The sequence below is a fragment of the Glycine max genome, chromosome 12, assembly GCF_000004515.6.
Source record: "Glycine max cultivar Williams 82 chromosome 12, Glycine_max_v4.0, whole genome shotgun sequence".
Classification (NCBI taxonomy): Eukaryota; Viridiplantae; Streptophyta; class Magnoliopsida; order Fabales; family Fabaceae; genus Glycine; species Glycine max.
The window spans coordinates 8,081,171-8,107,876 of NC_038248.2; the positions used below are offsets into that span (position 1 = coordinate 8,081,171).

Here is a 26,706-nt window from a genome sequence, read left to right on the forward strand (position 1 = left end):
GATAAGTAGGAACTATATGGTGTTCAGGGATTGTTCTACACATGTCTCGGATATGATGGAAAAGGAAGTGGCTTAGATTTCGAAAGGCAAATTTTATATATATACCCTCTCTGTCTGCTTGGATGTCTAATTCAATGGATTGCTATCAAGGTGGAGCTATTTAAATAGATATATAAAGTAACAGGAAGTTTCGAGGATTATGATACAGGATTGCCAGTGCTTCATCATACGAAGTGTTGTGCCAAAGATGAGATTTTCCTTCACAAAAGAATGAGTTTTTTGTATGAACAAGAATAAGCAAAATGCAGAAAAAGGATGAACTAAAACTGCAGAGAGCTCACAACAATCACTTTTATTCAATCTCTGCAGAATTTCTCTGGTTACAGAAATCTCTCTTATGATCTAGACTATGCAAGAAGAAGTAATAGAAGCACTATTTCAAGTCTAACTAACCCAACCAATTTAAAACTAATTAACTGTTACATGCTATAACAGAATAACAGAAAACAGAAAAATACTAAGTTGGTAAAGAGTAAGAGAACAAACTAATGGTTGTTAATGAATCAACATACAACACGAAGAATATGCAATCATGAGATATGTGGCTGTGCAGTTGTATGCAGCTCATAATAGTGATGCAGGAAGGATGGGATATTTTTTGGTGCAAGTAGTATTGTTTCGGAGGAAGCCATATGTGATTATTTCTGTGGTGGCATTAGGTAGTTATAAAGTAATTTGTGTGGAAGAGTTGCATGGATATTCTGATCAGGGGCGTTACTGTATAGCTTGTATCTGTTCGAGCAATTTTTATTTTTTTTGTAATTCTGGTTTTGGCCATTTTGGTACTTCTTGTACCAAGTCTGGTTTTATTTCAATAAAAAAATTTCTTTTACCTTGTTCAAAAAAAACCTTCTCATATCATTTCTTGTTATGTAGAAAAAGCTGGGACTTCAGAGATTTTAGCCATCCTACCCGGATATCCTGACAATGTGAGAGTCAATGAAGAAGGTGATTTTTGGGTAGCTCTTCATTGTAGAAGATATATGTTTGCATACTACAATGGTATCTACCCAGAGATAAGGAAAATCATACTCAAGCTTCCTATACCGATAAAGATTCAATACCTGATTCAAATAGGAGGTCACCAACATGCAGCAGTTATCAGGTATAGCCCTGAAGGTAGACTTTTGCAGATTTTGGAGGACAGTGAGGGGAAAGTTGTTAAAGCAGTGAGTGAAGTGGAGGAGAAGGATGGTAAACTATGGATGGGAAGTGTTCTTATGCCTTTTGTTGCGGTATACAACTTGAAATGATGCTGATTAGATTCTCCCCCACCAAAGATCTTTTCTTTTCTATCTTGAATTGGCCAGTTGAAGAAGTTGAGTTTTGATTCAACATTATCAATAATGGACATTATGGACCTTAAATTCCTGGTTGAAAATCCTGAGATGGGTTTTACTCCCACATTGCCATTAGTGATTACTAAATTCTTCGTCATAGATCAGCATTTTTATTTTTTTTGTTGAAATTAAACAAATGAAGAGTAAATATGCAACATGTTACATAAACAATACAATCATAAAGAACTGTTAGTTTGGCTTGGTTTGATCTTCGAAAGTGTCTGTTTATACGTGTAGGTCTTCAAAAGAGTGAACTTGTTAGAAACTATAAATTACTACTATAAAATATAGAAAATAGAAGAGAACGGTTAAGGAATAAGATACCAGAAACCAATTCATTTAATGTGGTATTGTGAGAGTCATTAGGGGTTGATTTGATTTATTTGTTTTGTTAGGGATAAAATTGAAAATTAATATTATATGTAGTGACCCAAAATTGATCTGACTCAACTATTTAAATATAATTTCAAACTAGAATTACATCACAATTTGTTAGTTTCTAAAATATGATTTTTTAAAACTAATCTATCTTTCAATTATTTTTTTTTTGCAAGAAATATAAACATTATTTACTTTTAGTTTATAAAAATATGTTAGTACTTAGTACAGAAATAAATACACATTAATCATAACACATATTTGAACAATTCTTATTTTTCTATAATTTTTATATATATTTAAAAATAAACATTTATTTATTTAAAATAAAGTAAACCATTGAAATAAAATAAATACACTAGAAAGGGTTGAGTAATGTATTAGATAAACTTTTTGAAATTTTTCACAATGGAAGTGATTATAGATAAAACAATTATGGGTAAATTTTTCGCAAGTAATAAAGGATTGTTGTCTAATGATTAATAGACAACAATTTTTAAAGAAAACTTGTGTGTAAAAGATGTGTCAATAATATGTCGTATGAATATTATGACAAATTAAAGGAAAGTAGTACAAAACATTTAATTTTATACTAATTTATTCAATCCCGAGTTACACTCTGTTCTCCTTTGTTAACTAATAAAAATTTTCTTTGATAAAATTGATTACAATAATATTCTAGCATGTCACTACTTGTTTAAAAGCATTCTTTAGGTCATTACTAACACAATCCTGAAACTCCTTCTAAATCTAAGACATCTAAGTGTTATTTTATCATTAAGTCACTATTGACCTTCTCAAACAACTATTTGGAAATAAAATAAGAAACTTTGACACTCACGGAGTGCGTTTACAATGAAAAACTTAGTTCTCCAAACACAACTTTGTTAGGCAAAGAGTAAACTCTCTTATCTTAGTGCTTCTCTCAAAATGATATCCTTTTTGTTTCACTTTTCAATTCTTGGTTTGATCACTTTTTCACTTATTTTTTGACATTTTTTAATGTTGAAATGAGTTTTTTTTTATAGCTGTTGTAGGAGCAAATCTTCATTGGGATCAACGCAGTCAATATTTGACCGTTGTCAGTTTTTATGGTGTATTGACAATTAGAGGTGTGAATCTTTCTAAATAAAACAAGCTCTTCACGATTTTAGTAGCGGACTAATTTTAACATTTCTAAATTTGTTTCAATCATGTTAGATTTAAACATTAGTTTAAATCAAGTAATAATCTAAAGAAAACACTTTCTAACATGAATGAATTTGCTCGTTATTGGACTACACTTATAAAAGATAGAAATAAATGTTTGTGTTCATTTGAATGTGTGATAAAATCACAGTGGATGATCCATTGTTTTTCAATGTTTGTTCTATTAGTAATGTATTAGACGCTGAATATTATTCTTAAAAAAAAAAACAGATATAGGATGTATGCAATCATAAACTAAGCTAAAAAATAGGAAATTATTAACATAATGCTTCCATATGATATGCCCTATATTCTTAAATGTAAATCATTAATAATTATGTATTTTTTGTTATTCATTCAAATCAAAGAAAATAAATGGATTGTGCAGTGATGAATCATTGAATTCTACCCACCATACATGTTTAATATTTAAATACTGAAAAAATTATTTATATACTAAGAAAAATGAATTATATTTTTCTAACATTTGACTTTATATTTATTTACACTTTAATAATTTTTCCTTTCAAAGCAAGCTGAATTTAAATAATAATAAATTAATAATAGAGGTTTTCAGCGAGGGTCACAACACAACACACTCGTTCAGCTTGTTGGAGCAAAGTTTTCTCTGTTCTCCCGCCTCAACCTCAACGCACAAATGGTAAGTTAGGGTTCTTCTTTCTTCTTCTTCTCTCGTTCTCTTTCTCTTCTCTTTGCTCTTTTTTAAATACCGTTACTTCGCGTTTCAATTATCTTCCTTCATGCTTTCAAATTCGTTACCTAATGTTTTTATTTTTCTTTATTCGAATTATTACAGAGTGATATAAGGAAGTGGTTCATGAAAACACATGACAAGGGCAACAATGCCGCTTCCTCCAAGCCTTCCAATCAACCTAAGCCTTCTTCCGATAAACCCCAGTCCGAGAAAACGGTGAGCATTGCTTCTGTTTATTTTATTTTTTAAGTAGCTCATGATGATAATTTATTTATTTGTTTTTTACATTGCCCTCTGAACCAATATGTCGTTTTGGGACAATTTTTGTTGAGGGTTTGTTTGCTTGAAAATTGTTTCTAGGTATTTTTTTTGTTTTTCAAATAAATGTTGTGATTTTTTTTTTATTAATTTGGCCGAGTCATAACTAGATAGGTTCTGGTTGAAATGGTTCTCTTGATAGTTTTTTTCTTCAAGTGATTTGCAATTCAAGGACCTAATTGTTAGGGCTTAGGAATAGTAGGGTAATTAAATGCATGAAAATTTTTTGAGTGGAAAGGAGAAAAAATGTTTTTTCTCTTCTTGCAGGTGGCTGGAGGTCAGGAAAGTTCAGGGAGGAGGATAACTAGCAAATATTTTAATTCTAACAAGCAAAAGGGGAAAGACAAGAAAGAAATGCAGGAGCTCCCTGCTAAAAGAAAGAATATGAAGGACAGTGAGGAAATACCGGAGCCAAAGAAAATTCATGAAGATGATGGAGATGACTCTGTGTTGCCCACTAATAAAAAGAAGTTAGCTGACACCACTCCAACAAAGAAGTTGAAGAGTGGATCAGGTAGGGGGCTTCCCCAGAAATCTGCAGTTTTGGAAGAAAGTGATGAAGATGATGACAAAGATGCTGTGTCTGCTGCTAAATCTGCTGGAAGGGGTGATGGTGGAAGAGGAGCACCAGGGCGATCAACTAGTGGGAGAGGTAGAGGGGGTGGGAGGGGTGGATTCATGAATTTTGGAGAAAGAAAAGATCCTCCACACAAAGGAGAAAAGGTTCAAATTTATCAAACCAATGGATCTATAGATTTTTTTTATTTTTTTTTGCCAATGCATTGAAACTTCTTTTGTGTGTCAGGAAGTCCCTGAAGGTGCTCCTGACTGTTTAGCTGGCTTGACTTTTGTGATCAGTGGAACACTGGACAGGTATTTAATTCTATATTTTATATAGATTTCTCATATTTTTCTTGACTTGCTTGATTCAGAACTCAGTTTGCAGTTTAATCATTCCTCATCTTTTATCCCCCCTACCCGATTTTTTTGTTATTGTTTTGGTTCTCTTTCTATTTTTGAATGTTTAGGCCTATATATCACATTTCACTGATTTGAGTCTTTATATATTTTTTCTTTTGCATACTGACAGTTTGGAACGAGAAGAAGCAGAAGATTTGATTAAACGCCATGGCGGCCGTGTCACTGGATCAGTCAGCAAGAAAACGGTTAGATAAGGCTTTTTATTCAATTGTAATTGAATTCACATAAAAGCCATGGTGGCCGTGCCACTGGATCAGCATGTGATTAACACCCTTTGTTTGCAGAATTATCTGTTATGTGATGAAGATATTGGGGGGCGGAAGTCTGAAAAAGCCAAACAGCTAGGGTTAGCATTGTTATATTTGCAAAGTATTTTAACAGTTTCTACATTGTACTACCACTTATGTTGCATATTTCTCTTTCATTATATAGAACTTCCTTCCTCACAGAGGATGGTTTGTTTGATATGATTCGTGGCTCAAAACCTGCAAAAGCTCCTTCACAAGAAGACAAGAAACCTGTGAATAAGGCTGTTGCAGTAGCATCCCAGTCAAAAGTTTCTCCGAAATCACAAGTTAAGGGTATGCCCTAATAAGTGTATGCTTGGTGTCTTCTATTTTCTGCATTGCTTGGTTGTGCTTTTAATTATCCTTATTTTTTGATATTCATGAATTAGCTGCAGCTCTTAAAATAATTTATTACAATCAAAGGGTATTTGTTTGTTTATGTTCTGAGTTGCATTCCTTTGTCAACAAATGCAGTCCCTCTGTCTTCACGCTCACCTTCTAACCAAGCCAAGCCAAAGACTGCTACTACTGTTCAGTCTTCTTTGATGTGGACTGAAAAATATCGACCTAAAGATCCAAAGGATATCATAGGGAATCAGTCACTTGTATAATCACTAGTCTTCATTATCATATTTTGATGGTTATATTGTGTTCTTATATATACCTAAATTTGAATAATAAGTTTTCACTTTCTTAAATGTAATGGTGTACAGGTTTTACAGCTTCGTAATTGGTTGAAAGCTTGGAATGAGCATTTTTTGGACACTGGTAACAAAAAGCAGGGAAAAAAGCAAAATGACTCTGGTTTGAAAAAAGCTGTCTTGTTAAGTGGAACTCCTGGTATTGGAAAAACAACTTCTGCGACGTTGGTCTGTCAGGAGCTTGGTTTCCAAGCCATAGAGGTGGCAATATTTCTTGTTAAATTTATATATTTGGAAAAGGTATTTTACCATCTAATTTCTCTCACCTACGTCCATACATGCATTGAAGGTAAATGCTAGTGATAGCCGTGGAAAAGCTGATAGCAAAATTGAAAAAGGAATTAGTGGAAGCAAGACAAATTCTGTTAAGGAACTTGTAACCAACGAGGCCATTGGTATTAATATGGGACGGTTGGTCTCTCATCATAATATGTAATTTGTCTGTCCATAATGCACCTTGTTAAATCTCTATAATTGTAAATTTCAGGTCAAAGCATTACAAATCTGTGCTCATTATGGATGAAGTTGATGGGATGTCAGCTGGTGATAGGGGTGGTGTTGCTGATCTTATTGCTAGCATCAAGATATCAAAAATTCCTATTATCTGCATTTGCAATGACCGTTACAGCCAGAAACTGAAAAGCCTTGTGAACTACTGTTTGCTTCTAAGTTTTCGGAAGCCTACAAAGCAACAGGTCTTTCTTTGTTTATTATTAAAAAAAGTTATTGTTTCTCTTTTACTTTAATTTAAAATTTTTATTTTGATTAGGTCCTTTTGTTGCTCTCTTTTGAACTGAACCATATGGGTTTGTTCAGTGTTGTTTATTTAGCTTGTGAAAACATTAGGCATACTGTCTTCTCCCTGATTTTTGGTTATTTATGTTTGAAATATTAGAGTTGACTTTGCCATTTATTTGAACAAATGGGTCTTATAATGCTTGAACTTCTGGGAGATGGAAAATTGGAACCCTTTTCATCAAGGCTAATACCTGACTTCTAACCATGCAATAGTTCTTGTTCCTTTCAAGACCACACTATTTTACATTACTATGGAATGAGAACAAGCTTTATACATAAGCACACACATTTTTGAAATATGTACTTTCTTTTATTGGATTTACCATGTTCTTGAATGTTATAACCTATAACTTAAATCCCAAATATGAACCTCCATCGCTTTCAATGTGTGACTTTCTTGAATTGAATCTGAATATTTTTTTACTGCAAAGGATCTTGACATTGAAACATTCTTTATTGATAGTCTTGAGTGAATATGGTTACAATTATTATATTTAATATAGGAGAAAGTGTGTGTGTGTGTGTGTATTCTCTAAACTTCCATTTTTTAATCTATCTCCTTGATTGAATATAATATTTGACTTCATATTCTAACAGATTATGTGTAGCCAGATGGATAAATGATAGGTAGAAGACAATACAAAAGGTGAAGATTCAATTTCACGGTTAAGGAGAAAAAAAGAGAGAAGGGAAAGGGAGTCTAGTCTAACCTTTATAAAAGGGAAGTAAAACTAGGGAATTCTTATGATCACTGCCAACGTATGAAAAATTATTGCAGTGATGAGTGATGAATAAATTGTAATTTGGATAGTAAATGAAGTACCTCCAGCCATATAAAACTCTATTAAGTGTCATATTTTGCTTCAACTGTAGAAATCATTTAATTGTTTTGGGGAGTGAAGCCAGAGGATTGTTGGTCGTTAATTTTTTGACATAATGATTGTTGCAGCCTTGCAGGTTATTCCGTTTTATCCCCCTTCCCCTCTGACAGATGACGTGTATAATCTGAACAACAAATTATTTCCTTAGATCATGAAAGTGATTTTTATTACTGTTCAGTGACATGTGATCCATCATCTATGAGGATCTGATTGACTTAGTTTTTTTATGTAGTCTGCATACCCTTGAATTCAAGTCAGCCAAGTCTATCTGACAACATTTAGCTTTAGTTTTTGATAATTTCCTTTGCATGTTAAAACAAATATGCTGTGGTTCAAGAATTTTGAACTTAATATTTTATTTATGCAAGATGGCAAAGAGGTTGATGGATGTTGCAAAGGCTGAAAGACTTCAAGTTAATGAGGTGATTTCTTTATAACTTATGAAGTTCCATATTGATGAAATATGCAATTGATGTAAGTAAAGCTAAAGCAACGGTAGTATTTATATCATTTGTGGGTGCAGCTAACTCCCCGTGAGGTAATTGTATGATTTTCCAAGGTAAAAGAGCCCCCGACCAATTAGAAACAAAAATAAATAGAAACAAAGTTCCAATAAAAGGAACCCACGGACCATATTCTTCTCCAATTTGAGTTTTGCTCACGTCTCGAATGAATTCAAGAACATATTCAAAGAAATTCTGACCGAAAGCGGGAATGGTTTGCAGATTTTGAATAATTAGAATGGCTGAACTTTAATTAATTGTGTGGACTTTGAGGGTTCAAAATTACTTGAATCATTTATATCCATTCCTTAAAAATTATAAAATATTTTCTTCATATTGACTAAACTATTTTCTTGAATCGTTCACCATGGTTTTTTCAGATTGCACTTGAGGAATTAGCAGAAAGAGTTAATGGAGATATGCGAATGGCACTAAACCAGTTACAGTATATGAGCCTCTCTATGTCAATTATCAACTATGATGATATTAGGCAGCGCTTTCTTACCAATGCAAAAGATGAAGACATTTCACCATTCACAGCTGTTGATAAGTATAATATTTATATTGTCAATGTACTACACTTTAAACTTGTTATATATGTTAATTCTAAATTTCTAATTGCTTGTTTGGCTTACATTGTTGTGAGTTATATCTTTATTCTTAATATTGTGGTTGCTTACTTTCCATTCAATCTTTCTTCCCCTTTCAAACTGTTGAATTTGTTAACCTTTTATTTATTTATTGGCATTGGATTCAATGATCTGTTTAGTGTTATCAGATTACTCTGATATTTAGAAGTAAAAATCAATGATGTGGCTATAATTCAATATTGCATGCCTTCATTCATGGCATTGCAATTCCAACGAGCTTTCATAAAGGACTAAAATAATAGTATTTTATTCCCCTAGAAACAGGCTCGGTATCAAATATCAACAAATTATTAGCTAGATTTTTCTGATAAAGAGGAGACAGTATGGACTTTCAATTGGTACTGAGGGGTTAAAAAAATGTTTAGAATGAAGACCTAATTGATAATATCTCTGGGAAACAATTGATTTTATTGTATAAAAATAGTTCTGTATAAAATGTGGTTCTCTTAACTATCTTTGTTGTTCCAGTTAACACTTGTCATTATTGACAATGTTACCTTGGAATGATTATATTTTCAAGTAACCAGTTTAAGGATCCCAACTTTCATTTCAACTGTTGAGTTGTAACTGCTATTTATTATGTTGTTTTTCACTAGTTTGCTCTGATGCAAGTGTGAATGTGATGGCATTTATAAGGTTTATACTTTATAAGTTGTAGATATGTGGATTTGTTGGCATTTCATAGTTTGATTCAGTGGGGTTCTGCATGGCTATGTTTTGATCCTTTGAAATCTGAAGCATTATCAGTCCAGAAGGTTGTGGCTGAATTCAATTTCATGATAACTTCTCTTGTAGGCTTTTTGGTTTTAATGCTGGGAAGTTGAAAATGGATGAGAGGATAAATCTTAGCATGAGTGATCCTGATCTTGTTCCTCTTATTATCCAGGTTCTTTAATTCATTTCCTTTTTTTTTTTCAATTTAGCTTGTTTGGAATTATTATCTTTGAAGGCCTATTGCATGATGAAATTGGTGCTTAATGGTTTGGATACCACTTCTTGCATTAACCTCATTCAACTTTGATTGATCAAATTTGATTTCACATGTTTTTATTAAGTTAGCCATATATATTTGTATTAACCACATTTTTGTTAGCAAAAATCAAAGAATGATTTAAGTTAATTTTGGTTAACAATGAAATGGTATTAGATATCGATATCATTTGATATACTAATTAGATGTTAGAGTAGACTATATTGAAAATATATCTGAAACCTGCCCAAGGAAAAATTGATCCTTGCACAATCTTATTCTTGAATGCTGCAAACTTGAATTATATGGAGTATTTCAAATTCTTCATATAACTATTCTTTATGGCATTATGCATGGCAGGAAAATTATATTAATTATAGACCAAGCATGGCTGGTAAGGATGACAGTGGCATAAAACGCATGAACCTGATTGCCCGTGCTGCTGAGTCTATTGCTGATGGGGATATAGTGAATGTACAGATTCGCAGATATCGACAGTGGCAGCTCTCTCAAACTAGTTCTGTTGCTACAAGCATAATTCCGTATGTAGCCTTGTCACTGCTCTGGAAAATAAAATATTTCATTTTTAGAATTTGTTCCATCTAGTTGTTCATCCTTTCTCTTTTTCATCTTTGTTTCAGTGCGTCATTGTTACACGGGCAGAGGGAAATACTTGAACAGGTAAAAATAGTTTGTCTTGTGCAGGCTATTGCAATATGTCCTTCCCACCCAGCCCCCTTCTGTCAGCCACTTTATTTTGAGCTCAGGGAGCGAGCATAGTTATCAATGACACATTTTTGCAGTGGTGTGGCAGAGCAGCCATCTGCTGAGACAGTACATGGATAAGGGTGCATTTTCATTCAGGGGTGTCAGCTGTTTTTAATATTGATGGCCCATAAAGCAGAGTTTTGCAGTGCTATAGCACTGCTACAAAGAGGAAATATAAAATCTCATGTTTGCCCTTAAAACCACGTGTTGAGGGGTTTTAAGGGATAAAGTTGACTCCTCTCCCCCCTTCCAGAAGGTCAGAAAATCCTAACATTAGCAACCAGAGCAGCAAGTCACCCGTCTCCAGCCAAAATTTCTTTCAGTTGGAAACCTCTGTTCTCTCTTCTCTTCTCTCTTCCCCTTGTTCTGCTTCTATGCGGCCAAAGTGGCAGAGCCACCCATCTCCAGCAACATTCACCCATCACTCTTCTCTGTATTCTGCAGTTCTGAATCTGATTAAGGCTTTTATTGAGTGTTCCTTACAACCTTCACTTTTCTCTCATTGAGCATTTATATGTATATGCTATTAATTAATAAATCATATGAATTGTGTAAAAGAAATATGACCATAGTGGCTATCCCGCTATTATAGTGTTCAGAGTTGGCCACTACACAATACACACCACTATCCAAGATTGACAACTAAGGGTACAGGAAAATGTCTTGCATCCGTGATTCTTAAATTTACATGTATTATATATGTCCTTGTATTAATCTCATAATAGGCTGGACTTTTGACTTAGTTTCATTGCATTCCCCCCTATTTAGATACTTAGTTAGAGATATAAAACTGTTAACTGTTTAAAATATCTTCACCTAAAACATTTGGGTAGAGTCATGGATGATTTTACATCACAAATTGTAGTTATGTGTGCAGCATGGTGGGCTTTTGTGGGTTGTCCTTTTTTTTCCTACTGTTTTTTCATTGAACTCATCTGATTTTGCTTTTAGTTTTGTATCACAACTTGCATTATATCTACAGGGAGAGCGAAATTTCAACCGGTTTGGTGGGTGGCTGGGGAAGAACTCGACAATGGGCAAAAACTTACGGCTTTTGGATGATCTTCATGTTCACATTCTTGCTTCTCGTGAATCTAGTTCAGGAAGGTAAATATGAATTCAATATTTTACCTTCAGTTTGCATCTTCTCTCATGCATCCAATTCAGGGAGTTTAATTTCATCTGGTTACTTGCTGAATGCTTTTGTCGATACTTGAAAATTATTTGTAAACCTTGATAATTTTGGTAAGATTATGGATAGAAATCAAGTGCAGCTCAAACCCTTTAAATTTGTCTGTCAATATGTTATTGATTTTCATGTGTTGAATATAATGTCAATCTTAGCTTAGACGCTTCTATTTTATGCACTACAGATCTGGGGTACAATTTGGTATGGTATGTATGTGCTTACGTATTATGTTTTGGAAGTTACATGTCCAGTAGACTTTTGGTAAAAGCCGAGATCTCCATTACAACGATGTCTCTAGTAGACTCATTATAATCATGCTTCGCTAAATGGTTGCAGGGATACCATTCGCATGGAATACCTTACTCTTCTTCTTAAACAAATGACAGAGACCCTGCGAACCCTGCCCAAGGTTGGTTAAAGTAAACGTGCTTCTTTAGTTCTAAACATACTGAATGTTTTAAGCTGATTTGCTTAACTTGATTTAATCTCATTGCTCTTTTCGAAATGATCAGGCTGAAGCAGTTCAGCAAGTTGTGGAATTTATGAATACATACTCTATCAGTCAGGAAGATTTTGATACTATTGTAGAGTTGTCAAAATTCAAGGTTCCTTGACTATATTTTTTATGTTTTGTTTACTACAAACTTCTCATAACCTGGGGTTAATTTTTTTATATTCTATGAATCAGGGTCATCCTAATCCACTAGATGGCATACAGCCTGCCGTTAAGTCAGCCTTGACAAAAGAATACAAAGAGCAAAGCACATCTCGAGTTGTTCGAGTTGCAGATCTAATCACTCTTCCTGGAGTAAAGAAGGTCCCTAAGAAGCGTATTGCTGCTATTCTGGAACCAGCTGGCGAAGAAGTGGAAAAAGGTGAAGGTGATGCCTTGGACGAGAGTGAAGAGGAGAACAGCTCTGATACAGAAGAGTTGGGTAAGTTATGTGGTTTTTATTGTTATTCTTTTTATATTGATTGATTGCTTTTACAATTTTCTTTATGTGATACTTTAGAGGGCACCACCAAGGGTGAGAAGCTGCAATCAGAACTTCAAAGCTTGAATTCAAAGGGTAGGTGGTCATCATATGCCATCAGCATTTTGATTGATTGGACTTTTAGGTAATTTATCTTTAAATACATGAGCTTCCATGATTTCTGATATATATATTTGTGCATGTAGCCACGCAAGTACAGTTGGAACTGAAGGGAACGGGAAATTCAAGTTCTAAGAAGACATCGGGTGGTAGAGGTAAAGGTGTTTCTGTATCTGGGAAGAAGGTTGCTCAAGCTCCAAAGACTACTGCAAAAAGAAAAAGGTGAAGAAAAATTAAACAATGTGCCTTTCTCTGGAGCCACTACTTGGAGGAATTGTATAGAACCCTGCTCTTTATGTAATTGATTTTTCAGCCTTCACAAATTGTAGGGTTGACTTTAGTAAATTTTCCAAGGACATGGATTACTTATGGTGGCCCTGTTTTTTGAATGTAGACGATGTGTCTGCGTTAGGAGTTAGAACTTTGCATGCTATATTATGAAGAATTCCCGGATTGAGTTGTTACTCTTCTATTCCCTGATATTCTGCAAGGACATGAATGGCGATATGATGTTGCCTGGATGAGTGATGTTACATAGTCAAAAGGGGGAAATTGAATGAATTGATTGTAAATAATTAAAAGATTTTACTCCTTGCGGCCCATAATAATTAAAGTTGTCATTTTATTTTTTTAATGTAATATTAATTATTATTTTTACTTATATTTCTTATAATATTAATGATATATATAATAAAAATAAAAACTAAATTAATAATGAAAAAGTAAATTTTGTAAAATTAGTTTTTTTTTATATATTTATTAGTTTTTTCTTTTTCTGATATCGGAAGACTTTGATGATTCTTTCAATGTATAATTTTTGGGTTCAATAGAATTTATAGGTATAGTAAGAAATCTTATCAAATAGGGATTTTTTCTTTTCATCATATTTTGATTGTTGATTCGATATATAGTGTACAGATTAGCATGATAGTTATGATGGGACTGAGCAAGGACATTTTTTGCCTCCCCTCAAAGGAAAATGAAATTTTTGCCATAACTAAACCCTATGATATTTTGAGAATAAAATTTATTATAAAAAATATACAATAATTAAAAAAAGTCAACATCCTTTTCTCTTATAGTTAAATTGTAATGTTGATTCCTTTAATTTTTTAAATTTATGATTTTGATTCTGATTTTTAATCATGGTAACATTTAATCTCTTATTTTTATAAATTAATGAATTTGATTATATGTTAGATTATTAATTAATAATTGGATTAGTAGAATTATTAAGTTAATTATAAATACCATACAAGATATAAGTTTTTAACCTTACCGCAAATCTAAACCATTAAAACAAATTAAAGTTACGGTTTATCATATTTTAATTAAAAATTAAAAAAAAAAATCTGGATTACTCTACCTAACGAAGGGGAAGGCTTCCAAACACCTTTCCCCAAGATTCGGATGTTGTAAATCGAGGGTACACTATCGACTAAAATATATAACTGCAAATAGTTTATGAGAAAACTGAGTGAATTATCATATATTCATGATTTGATTTGTTTATGTTTTCATTAAATGCCTTGTGAGATCACTCACCAACCATTATAATTCTGCATTTTTTTCATTACTTTATAAAATGCATTGTGTTAGAGGATCCAAATCTGCGTGGGGTGTGGTTGTTGTGAGGTCAAAATTAGGAAAGTGACTTGTCGACTCAACTTAAAAACGTCAACTGCTTCTCCACACGAGTGAGCAATCTTGAGATGATAATAATAATAATAATAATAATAATAATAATAATAATAATAATATTTTTTGAGGTAAACATATTTTTTATTTTTAATATTCATCTAATAAATTAAAAACATATAAAAGCACATGGATGATATTAAATGAAATGTATATTATTAAAATACTTTAAAACTTCTTGTCCATTTTTGTTTTTATTTGTGTTGTTAGAATCGCAATCGTTGACTAGCAGACTTCATAGCTATGATGTTGAGGGTTTATGATGGGACGTTATTTTTGTATGAGAATTATAAGAAAAAAATGGGGAGAATTTGTGATTAAAGCTGATGAGTTTATCAATTTAGCCCCTTAACTACAAAGTGGCATCAAAGTCATTCTTCGCACAAACTTCAAAATTGATGTCATTTTTTTGCTACGTAATTTTTATTTTTATTTTTAAAAGGACTAAAATGATGTTCATTAGAATATATGATTGAGGCTCTGAATTATGTAATGTTTCTCTTATTAAAGGGCTAAATATCAATTTTTTATTCAAAAGAAGTAAATTAATACTAGTATAAGTTATCTTTCGAGAATCAAATTAGTATTGACAGAGTCACCAAAATGGAATGATAGTTTATCCAAAAATCATTCACCATTCTTTATTTAATTTACAGAAATTTCAGTATGATTAGCCTCAAAAGTTCATCTAGTTCAATAATATTTTATCCTGCATCATATTATTGGTGTTTATGAAAAATACCAAATACGTTTTTTTAAGAACCAGTGTTTATGCATACCATTACTTTTCTTTCACAGTTTCACCTATTTTAGGAGTGCGTTTGATTCATGAAAAAAAATAAGAGATTCAACCTGGTATAACGTTTTGTTTCGTATCTAATCAAAGTAAAAATATAATATTATCCTTATTTATTTGACTTTTCATTATCCCATATCTTTTTTCTTTTTTCATATGTATCTCCTTTTCTAAACATTTATCTCCAAACATGTACCTTGGTTGTCGATGTGGGCACCTTGGTCATCGGCGAGGATAATATAGACTGCTGTTGTTCACTTTTTGTTCATTATTGCTTTCTTTTCATTGTTAATTTATTCAAATATTTTCATCATTATCTTCCTCCTTCTCACTATGTTTTTTTTTTCTTTTGACCAATTCTGGGAGGCCACATCATGCTATCGTGCCGTCGCCATCGCCGTGACCCTATGGTGGCATGATGCCACCAAGTCCTGCATCCGATGGAGTCAAGGGCCGCACCTTCTCCGTAGAGGTGTCTTTCCTTTGTTGCAATGTCAAGATGCTGCTAATGTATCTAGGATTTTATAGTAAAATTTACGTTATTTTGTTTAATACATAAGCACATCAAATAAGATACAACATAAAATTACATGGACTGTACATCAACCATCAAACAACTTACAGTACAAAAAATTGTCCTGTGACTTGGCTACTTGACCAGTACTGTTTTATTTGTCTTATTTTTTTAGCAAATCAAATGCACCTTATGTGTGAAGGTTGAACACAAGCTCACGAAATAGCCAAATGCCTACTCCAACTTTTATATTTTTTAACGTTTTTTTAGTTTGTGAGTTTTAATTTGTTTTTATAAAAAAATTAATTTTCATTCCTCAAAAAGTTTAAATTTTATTTTTAATCTCTATTATTATGTTGAACTCGTTAACTACTTGTATAGTTAATAGAAGATAAGTGATCATCTCAAATAATACCTTTTAGTGTTGGTGGTGCTATGTCAACATGTCATACTTCCAAAAAAAATTCTACATTCCTAGAATAAATGTTATTTAACAAACTTTATGAATAAAAAATAGTGATTTCAGATTTTGAAGAGATACAAATCAAGACTAAAACTAAAATTAGCTCATAGTATAAGACCAATAGCAATAATTTTAAATTTTAGAAGAATAAAAAATAAAGAAAAAAAATTATAGATACCAAAATTAAAACACACTCATTTAATAAAAACTAAAAACATATTGTTGTAATGCAACATTTTCTACCAGTTCTTCAAAATTAAGAAAATTCTCAACTGTGATTAAGTACATTGCCATGATGTAAGAACAAGTCCTGACTAGCCATTTCCTAACGATATGGTGCTCAAATTTCTGTTATTTACTCGCGCCAAGGAGTTGATATAGTCATAGAGAATTAGAGACAATGAGCACGGCATTTTCAAAGTTCACCACGTCATTGACAGGACCTTATTAACTATAACAATAATAACTTATTAACTTCAATGTGAATAGCAAGAAATAAATTAAGTATCTTGTTAACATGAACAATTTATTATAGAGATCTTAGGAGAGGTACAAAAAATTATGGATAGCGAGTCCATGCATGTAAGCTTGAAACATGTCCATTACTCGCAATCAAAGACCAAAAAATATAGAATAAAATAGTTTTACCAACACAATAATCCCTCTTTTAACAGTGACAGATTATTACTGACAACACAAATATAAACTGAAGCAAATTTTTCTTCTTCTTTTGATTCTAACTAAAAGTATAATTTTTCCAAACAGATGAGGGGTAATTATAGGTAATACAAAGGGATGAAGAGGAAATGTACAAAATGTCATTACAAAAAAGAATCATTTTATTGATTATTACTGTATTTCCTTTTGCATTTTTTGAGTAAAGTTACTCACTGAATCGGGCACAGATTTCACTGCCATCTTATTACATAAAACCTTCTCATCCCACCAACACAACCTCCTAACGATTTGTAGCAGCACTACTAACTGAAGCTAAATTGCATTATAATATGCTCAGTGCACTATATATTGTTTTTTACTAGACTCGAGAAACTTTTGTTCTCTAGTCCAAGACCCAAATCCACAAGGAGAAAAATCGAGGAGAAAGAAAAAAGAGCATCACAAAAACGTGGGAAAACCAAATCCATAGCAGCTGCTATTAACCCATTTCAAGTAAGCTGGCCTTCATACTCCGTTGACTTTTTACATCTGTGGAATTTCCTGTGCAGCTGCATCAAGGCATGTGCAATCAGTGTAAGTAAATTAAAAATGTTTACAGGAAAATAATAAAGGTGAAGGTCAACTCAATGGCAATTAGGAAAATCACATAGTTAAGTATTGTATTAACTAACCCCAACACCCCTAAGCAAAATGAGTAGGGCAAAACTTAAATACATTTTGCGTTGTTCTTCAATTAGAATCGGAGTTTCATCTAAGTAATCTATGTAACAAAGGTTTGTATTAAAGGAGCATGCATATTATCGTGGCGAAACTATAAATTTTGATTGAAAAACAATACGAACAACACTAAAAGAACTATGTGTAAGTTTTTTCTAATTAATATTGGGAGGCTAACACGAAGATTCATATGCCTAAACATTTGAGGTTTACTTTTTTCTTTTTAAATTTTAGTTATTTGATCTTCAAGCTCACATGGTAGAGAGAGAAGACCCATTTAAGGCCAGGTGGCTGATCATAACCGGGTCAAAGGCCTGATGACATGTATTGTGTCTGAGCAGATTTTGTACTTTGATGAAATTGTGCTTTGAAGATCCAATTTTACTTTTACCAATTGGATTTTGTACTGTTACATTATCAGTAACAGTAAGCATAAATGGAACTATGAACTATGTGAGAACATCAAGAAAAAACTGGTCAAAGTTGTTATGCAGGAGCAAGGAAAACATAAACACTCTTTATAATTAATCCTTTATTCAAGTTAACAAGATCTGAATAATAGGCTAAATCCAGTTATCACGTAATATCAGATAAAAGTTAGAATCTCACTATTTTTGTTCTTAACTAGTCTTGCTAGCATCCAGATAAGAGCTCTTTATTGACAAGAGATGAATCTAGAGTTCTGTCCAAAGCTTCCAAGCATCCAACATGCTGTTTCCAACAATTTACCTGTCATTCCATTCAAATTTTAGCTTAAACACAAACTATGTGAAGTGATATTTATTGAATCGGTTATGAAGTATCACTGAAATGAGGTAAAGAAAAAAAAACCAAGCAGACCATAGACAAACAATTTCTTTATATAGATTAGCATGTGAAAAGAGATATCAAAGAAATCAACAAAAAACTCATTTAACAAGTCAATCATAGACTTCGATATTATTACAAGGTTGGGTTTGGAGATTACCAAGGTTGAGCTCACAAACATCGAAACCAACATAAAATTCATTCTAGCTGGATAATTGTCTTTTACGTCATTCATCACTTTCCTGTTCTCTCTCTCCATTTCCAATTTTTTTTTCCCCACATGATTACTTTCCATCTAGTTTCCATATTCAAGCATGCACAAAGTAGGAACTTACTAAAATACTCACCAATTTTGTGAGAAATGATGATGAACCATCTAAGAAGCGAAAGGTTATAACTAGAAGATTATCATCAAATATGATTGCTAGTTACTATATGCAAGATAATCGTTACCATTAGTGGGGAAAAACGTGGATCTGGCTTTTCTAAAGTAAGCAATTTACTTCAGAGGATAAAATAAGTACTAGTAACTTTTTATGATAAAACAAGCTTTAATAATTGATTTTTCTTAACAACTTAAATAATTTACAGGTATAGACATACACAACATATATTGGTATGCGGTATCAGCACCAGCTAAAATTTGAAACCATGCTACTTAAAGGTCCCATCCCATCAAATAAGATTCATGAAGTTCCATTAGCATTCATCTCCTCTCACCACCATTCAAAGAATTCAACTCCATTTTTCTTGTTTAGCTATAAGAGCCCTCTGGCCATAACTTTTTTTTTTTCTCTCAAAAGTTTTCTTTCCACCTTTCAGAAGCTTGACCTAACAAGCAATTCGATACTTTGAGTGGCACCACTTCTACTTTATAAAGTTTTTTTACTAGTAGTTTCTTAAATCTTAAGAATCCGATTTTCCACATCAATATTTCCTAATAATCGATCCTAACTAACATACACAAACCAGAACAAGCAAGACAACAATATACCCTTGCATAAATTCCCACATATTCCAAACCGCCCTATTCAAGAAACTACCTTACATAAAAAAAATATGCACTCCCTTGTCCAAATCAACAAAATTGAAACCTCAATAATTGACAACCTTAACCCAAATCCAGAACAAGAACAACTCTAGCCACATAATTAAAAAAAGTAAACGCAAAGAAAAAGCAAACAAATAAATAAATCTAGCCAACCAAATTAAACACACGTTATCCTCGCCTTTTTCCCCAGCTTGACTTAATAAACACCCAAACAAACAAAAAAAAAGAGGCAAAAGTGAAGGAAAAAAAAAAAGAAAAAGCGCACCTCTTCTTTGCTTAACGACGACCTTAGCGGGCTTGGATCGGGTAACGGGCCCAGCATCTTCCTCCTGAGGCGGAAAGAGAACGCCGTCAATTCCCTGAACGGAGATCCGTCCATCCGTGTAAATATCGGGGTCGAACAAGTACGCGGAAGTGTCCCCGTGCCCGAACTTAACGGAGCCGTCAGCCTCCTGCGCCGTCACCTTGTGCGGCAACCGTAAGGTGTCGTAACGGACCTTCCCGAACCTTCTAACGGCATTGTACATGCTCTCCTCGGTCTGATACTCAGGAATCAAATGATAATACATAATCTGTTCGGGCGAACCCGGTTCACTTAACTGGTCCGTGGTTAACTTCGCCATGGCCTCGTCGTTTGGAGCCAACACCGTCAACACGTAACCCTCCGACACCAACCGTCCCATCTCCGTCGCCAGTGACGTTAAGTTTACCAGAATATCCGCCATCTCGTTGTAACCGCCGTAATGGAGAAGCGTGTGGATGAAGTCTTTTACTTGCTTCTCCCCATTGAAGTGGTGGCGGGGCCCCCCAGGCCCCGGCGCTGGCGCCGGAGCTAGCGAGGGCCCCGGCGCCATCGCGTCGTAGATCGGGAGCGCCGGCGGAGAACCCGCCGGCGATGCCGGCGCTGGTTTTTTTAACCTGTGGGTTCGCGGGTCGACCTCCGGGGAGGGTTCGGGTTTCACGGCCGCGATGGAGATCAGATTCCGGCGACGGTTGAATTCGTCTTGGACGGAGCGAGGGATTAGTAAAGTGTCGATGCCGTGGATCACTCCGTCGGGTCGGGTCACTGAATCCGGGTTCATGACCCGGGAAGAATCGACATTCCAGTGAGTCAAATTCAGGGACTGGAGAGTGAGGTGGTGGTTCGGAGCTAGCGTTCGGTGCCGGGTCGGGTTATTTGACCTACCCGGATTGCCCGTCCCGGTTAGGTATTCGGGTTTGATGATTCTTTTGGGGACGATGTGGGACAAAAGGAGAGTTTGGAGGGATTGGAGATTGCGGGGTTCGAGGAGGAAGCGCTTGAAATCAGGGTCGAGATCGCGTTCGAGGGCTTCATTTCTGGGAGCGAAGATGGTGATGTTGTTGTTCATCACGGTGTTCTCCAGCGTCTGCAAAAGCATGGCTTTTTCCACAAGCTCAGCTACTTCGGTGTAATGCGAGTCCAGCAGAGCGACGAGGATTGAGTTTGAGTTTATCTGACCCTGCGAGAGGGAGAATGTGAGGGTTGGGAGGAGGAAGAGGAGGATCGTGACGCCATAGATGCGAAAATACATGGCGGATTTATCTGTGTTCAGAGTTCAGACAGAACAGAGACAGTGCCTATGTTATGTATGTTCTGTAGCGGTGTGTTTGTGTTGGAGACAAAGGTTTTTTGTTTTTGTTTATTGTTGAGGTTGTTCATTAATGGATGTGGGTAAATCAAGGGGTGTCGGTTCCTTTGTAAAAATCATTGATGGCTTACGTGGCGGGGTTTGATTGGCTCTTTGAGGGGAGAGGGAAGTGAGAAACTGAGTTCTATTGGTGTGGGGTCCAGTAACCCCAACTGCTACCTGGCTCGTGAATAAATGAAGGATAGATAGATAAACCCGCTTTCATTATTGTCAATAATTTTTTTTTCTTACAATCTTCAAGTGTTTTGACTGTCTCTACTCTCTACTTTCTTTCTTTCCGCGCATTTATTTACTTTTCATGTTTTTGAGTGCATGTTATCAGATAAAAAAATACATTTGAGAAAAGAGAAATTTTGACAAAACATTATAATATTTGTTTTTTTTTATTAATTGAATTTGTATTAGATTAAATACATACACAATATACAATATTTTTAACTTTAATTCAAACGTATTCTAAATAAGTTGTAGAGTGAAGACCGTGAACACAAAGACACTTTTTTTAAATTTTATTTTTAAGTAGCTAGTTTTGGTGTGCATTTGATGGAAGACGAGGGTTAATAATATACTTTTTAATATATTCTTTAATATGTATATATATATATATATATATTATTTTTAGTTAAAATTATTAAAAACTACTAGTATAAAATATAAAAAAACTCATCAAATAGAAAGTAAAATTCACAAAATTGTAATTTTTGATAATTTTAATTAATAATAACAAAAAATGTATTTAATAGTATATATTAGAGAATATATTATTAACATTCTTTTAAGATAAGTTGGTAATGTAAATATTATTGTCTGATTAGTGGATCTTCGACTTCGCGTATTGAAAAAGTGAGGATTAATTAGATGTGCTATAGTTTGCAATTAGCACGCAGAGAATAAGTTGTTTAATTTTTTTTATTAAGAATAAGTTGTTTATTAGATTGTGAGTATTGTGTGCGTTTAATATATGGATTGTCTATACCGTGGAATAGATGCATTGAAGCAATTATAAATAAGATATTACGACTTGTGAATTAAGAGTGGTGATGGGGCCCACTAGGCTTTGGGTTCCCTCATATGCTAATTGTGTTCAGGTATTAGCTGAGCTGTTCCTGTCCTCTAGAGACACTAATGTGTACGTACCATACAAACCAAGGAATAAAAAAGCTTGCAAAACTCTAGAAAGAAAGACATTTGGATTAATAGGTTTAAAAGGAAAGTTAATTAGACAAATGTTGAAGATGATTGAAAATAAAATAGGGGGATTCATACCCTTTTTCTTACTTTTTTCCTATAGTGATATAGCAATTAAGGACAAGTGTTCTATGTATGGAGGGTGACCTATGATGACCTATCCCCCACCAGCGGGCTATCAGTCTGTCTCTTGAGCTTTCTTTACTTCATCTTCACTTTTATCTTCTCATCAATGTGAAGTTTGAAAAGAGGTAATAATCTTTGATTGATGGGGAAAGAATTCATAGGTTTATTAATTAAACATAATGTTAACCTCACCTTTCAAAATAAAATGAATGTTAACCTCATTTGCATACATAATTTTCATGGATTCACTTGTCAAGTTCTCTCTATTATCTGACTTAATTACAACATGATATGGATGATAATACCACTCAATGAGTTAAATTTGTTTTCATATAAATTTCTTGACTAATAGCATCAACTACATAGATCAAATGAAATATGAGATCATTGAACTTAATTAGTATATAAAATTTAAATACTGATTATATTATCACGTTAAATATCTAAAATAAATATATGATGCTCATAATGATCTTTTCCTTTTTAAGTATGATTTTTGTCCCTAATGGTGTGTGTGTTTTGAGATTGGTGAAATGGAGTAAAAAGGAAGGAAAATTTTTAAAAATTAATATGAATTTTAACCAGTATTATATTACTTTAATTCGAATATTTATTTTCAATTTTATTCTTTTTCATTCCATTTCACTCCATCAAACATAAATATCTGTATTTTCTATTAAAAAAATATATCTCATTCTAATATTTACATTTTATTTCAAGTTAAACTCATAATAATATTATTTAACCATGGTTCATATACTTAAATCTCAGTCGTGTAGCACTTACACAGTTACATCAACTACAATTGATTTCGAAGAACAGGACATAATAATGAAGATAATATATGCCTGTGCCATGAAAAAAAAAAACGAGTGTGAAAAGTGGCTATGTCACGGTTACTTTGCCAGTCATATAAAAAAATGAATTGACCATAGATTTGGCTCATAAAATGACAAGTGGAAGTGATTATTAGCAACGTAATTCTATAATCAGTATTTGGTGGGGGCGTAGAAGAGTTCATTATTGTATAATTAACAATGATTTTGGTCACATTATTAAATGAGTTTGGTTTCGTGTATCCCTCAACAGTATGGTAGGAGAGGGGCACTTTTAGGGGGAAAAAGTATGACCTTATAAAACCTATTTTGCTTCCTTTTCCTTGCTTGTCCTGTGTGCCCCCGGTGTATCTCCTTGTACGTTCCTCTTAGAAATCTGTCGGTGGCACTATATATAATCATTTCATTACAATTATTTTAATCTATGGTATTTATAATTTGTGACTTTGGCATATCTTTCAGTAGTTGGCAAAGAATATAGATACGAGATGTTTGAATTCACCAAAATACCCTTAAAGAAAATGTTCAAAACTTAAAAGTCCTTGTAGATGATAAAGGGTATTGTGGACTATATCGACTTGACTTTGCTATCAAACAAAATATCTCGTCAAAGCAAGTGTGCTTGCTTTTGTTTTTGTCCTCTGATGATTACACAAATTCAACATGATGTTTTCTTTAATATGTATTTTATAGTTTTGTTAGAATGGACGTCTCACTTGTATTTTACACGGGTTTTTGTTTAGGTATATTTTTGTCTTCTGGAATTTTTTTCTTTCTCTACATTTTCTTTTTAATATGTGCCATGGATGTTTATGGATCAAATCCATTGCACTAGAAAAGACTCTCAACAATGACACATTGCCAATGTTGCGTGGCATGCAGAAGCACTCTTAGACAGCGTGTTTCATAACATAGGCACTTTGAGATGTATGTTTTTACACATTATTATATTGTGTAATTGAGCACCGTATAAGAAATAGAAGACTGGATTATTACAATGTTTCGTTTTTTTTTTTTAATGATGCTGGTATGAAATTGTCTCTTTCGAAAGCAAGGATAAATCTTGATTGATAACTCTCAGTGCATATAAGAAGTGTATTTTTTTTCGAACACAATTTTTTCATACCCAATGATAAGAGACATTTTTATAAAAAAAAATTTTGGTATCAAATATATTAGCCATAATGTCACTTTTAACCTATTATGTTTTGGGGGGTTTTTGCTTTAGTAATTAAGTTTTAAAAGTTCCATTTTAATAATTTATATTTTCGAAATGCACCATTCTGATTCTTTTTTCAACTTTTCGTTAGAATTCTGTCAACTTTTAAATCTTAAAATGGTTTAATGTCACTTTTGATCCATTATATTTTATAGTCGTTTTGCTTTTATACATTATGTTTTAAAAGTTTCACTTTAGTCCTTTATGTTTTTGAAATGTGTCATTTTGGTATTGTTTTCAATTTTTCGTTAAAAACATTAGTATTCATTAGGGTTTTAAATTTTAAAATAGTTAAGTTAGCATAGTGGCGACTAAAAATTGTCACTATTATTTTTTATTTAAAAAATTAAAAATTACTAAGTAAATGAAAAAAAGATGAATTTGAAATCACGAACAACAACAACCTTCACTTTCATAATAATAATATTATTATTATTATTATTATTATTATTATTATTATTATTATTATTATTATTATCTTCGTTCAATTTAATCATCTAATAACAATAATAATTTCATTCACCAATTATTTTCAATCACAACGGGTAAAGGTCCCTTGTCCATCTGCTGCTCCACCTCTCGCCATCGACCCAAAAAGACTGTTGCCTCAACCCCACTTTCATCTCGGTTGCAACCTCCATACATGGCCGAAATTGCCTCTTTGCCTAACGACAACAAGTGTCTCATCACCACCACCGACAACAGTGCATTGACGAAGGTGAAGAAGTAGACCGACAACATCCAATTGTGGATGAGGTTTGACTGGTCGGACTAGTCATAATCATTTTGCGCTACTCGTCTTCGCCTAGCTGATTGTAGATGTTTGGTGGAAAATTCTCTACTTTCCAACCCAACCGTTAGCGACAGTGGAGGTCTTACTTGCAAACCTCACAAAGAATTATATTGTGATTTCCTTGTTTAGATCTGAGTTAATTGGTAAGTTAGGGTCAAGCTTTTTGTCTTTAATCGAAGACCACTCTTGTTCCGATCTCTCTTGTTTTTGTTTTCAATAACAGTTGTATGAAAGATTTTGATGTTCCGATGAGGAGTATAAGAATTTTTTGTGATTCTAGTGAGATTATATTTTGATGTCGTTCGATCTGTGTGATGCTCCATTTTTTTTTTACATTTTCATATTTGGAAGAGTTGGAAGAAATGATGATTTTTTAGTTTTGTTCTTAAAAAATAAAATAAAGATAGTGATGATTTTTAGTCGTCACTCTGTAAAGTTGATTATTTTAAAATGTATAATGTCATCTTTGGTTCATTTTGTTTTATAATTATTTTTGCTTTGCTACATTAAGTTTTAAAATTTTATGTTTTTGAAATGTATCATTTTGATTATTTTTAAAATTTAAAAGTTAACTAACGTTTCCAACATACAATTGAAAAAAAAAAAACCAAAAAATACATTTCAAAAATATAAATGATTAAAATGAAACTTTTAAAACTTAATATATCAAAAAAAAAATAACTACAAAACATAATGAACCAAAAATAACATCAAATTAATTTACTATAAAACTTATTTCATAAATAAATAGGATGTTGGAAGTGGTATAAGTCTAGCTGGTGTAATATGTAACCCAAACTTCATCTTCGAGTCTCACAATTTATGTCCGATGTTATGCCTTGAAAAGGAGGAAGGAACGGAAAAGAATGAAAAACAACAAATTAAAAAAGCTAAGAAGAAAAGTTCGAATAAAGAAAAGGGAAAAAGAAAAAGATACACAATTACACACGTTTAGTCTAACGTTCCCACACAAAACTATTGAGGCTCATAGGGATGGCAAAAAAAATTCATTCCACCCACAGATAGTCAGATATTCAAACATAAAATTCACAATGAATAAAAAATGATATCTTTAATGGGTACCCACAAATAATAAATACAAATATTTTTATTACTCATTTGTTAACAGGATGGATATGGTACTCTTACCCGTAATAATCTGTTAATATTTTAATACTTAAATATTTTTTATATTTTTTATTTCTATTTATATTTTGGAGTATTATAATTTTATTTGGAATAATTTTGTTTGAGTTTATACTTTATAGAGTAATTTTCAGATAATTTTATTTGGTGCTCACAAAAAATTTATTTATTTATTAGAATTAT

General features: G+C 33.0%; 3 protein-coding genes across 4 annotated transcripts; 2 read left to right on the top strand and 1 right to left on the bottom strand.

Annotated features, from left to right (window-relative positions):
- The first annotated feature begins 592 nt into the window (after positions 1-592).
- Positions 593-1,313, top strand: LOC102660755 (protein STRICTOSIDINE SYNTHASE-LIKE 3-like). The gene is made up of 2 exons (XM_006592974.1): positions 593-719; positions 937-1,313. The coding sequence occupies exons 1-2, from the start codon at positions 593-595 to the stop codon at positions 1,311-1,313; spliced, it is 504 nt and encodes a 167-aa protein (XP_006593037.1).
- Positions 1,314-3,507: 2,194 nt separating this feature from the next.
- Positions 3,508-13,342, top strand: LOC100790070 (replication factor C subunit 1). 2 transcript variants are annotated; one of them, XM_006592300.3, is made up of 22 exons: positions 3,508-3,627; positions 3,784-3,897; positions 4,267-4,722; positions 4,805-4,872; positions 5,090-5,165; positions 5,265-5,326; positions 5,413-5,561; positions 5,742-5,872; positions 5,981-6,169; positions 6,258-6,379; positions 6,456-6,663; positions 8,016-8,069; positions 8,531-8,700; positions 9,596-9,686; positions 10,131-10,312; positions 10,412-10,451; positions 11,521-11,645; positions 12,064-12,136; positions 12,240-12,332; positions 12,416-12,662; positions 12,741-12,797; positions 12,908-13,342. In XM_006592300.3, the coding sequence occupies exons 1-22, from the start codon at positions 3,625-3,627 to the stop codon at positions 13,045-13,047; spliced, it is 2,850 nt and encodes a 949-aa protein (XP_006592363.1). In that variant the 5' UTR covers positions 3,508-3,624; the 3' UTR covers positions 13,048-13,342. The 2 variants fall into 2 exon arrangements, with proteins under 2 accessions (XP_006592363.1, XP_006592364.1); XM_006592301.3 differs by having other exon boundaries at positions 5,413-5,555.
- A 3,771-nt stretch (positions 13,343-17,113) lies between these two features.
- On the bottom strand, positions 17,114-21,528 carry LOC100790599 (fasciclin-like arabinogalactan protein 16). Its single transcript, XM_006592302.3, has 3 exons — positions 19,811-21,528; positions 18,297-18,416; positions 17,114-17,518 (listed from the first exon to the last, which is right to left on the bottom strand). The coding sequence occupies exons 1-2, from the start codon at positions 21,096-21,098 to the stop codon at positions 18,343-18,345; spliced, it is 1,362 nt and encodes a 453-aa protein (XP_006592365.1). The 5' UTR covers positions 21,099-21,528; the 3' UTR covers positions 17,114-17,518; positions 18,297-18,342.
- Between the last annotated feature and the right edge of the window lie 5,178 nt (positions 21,529-26,706).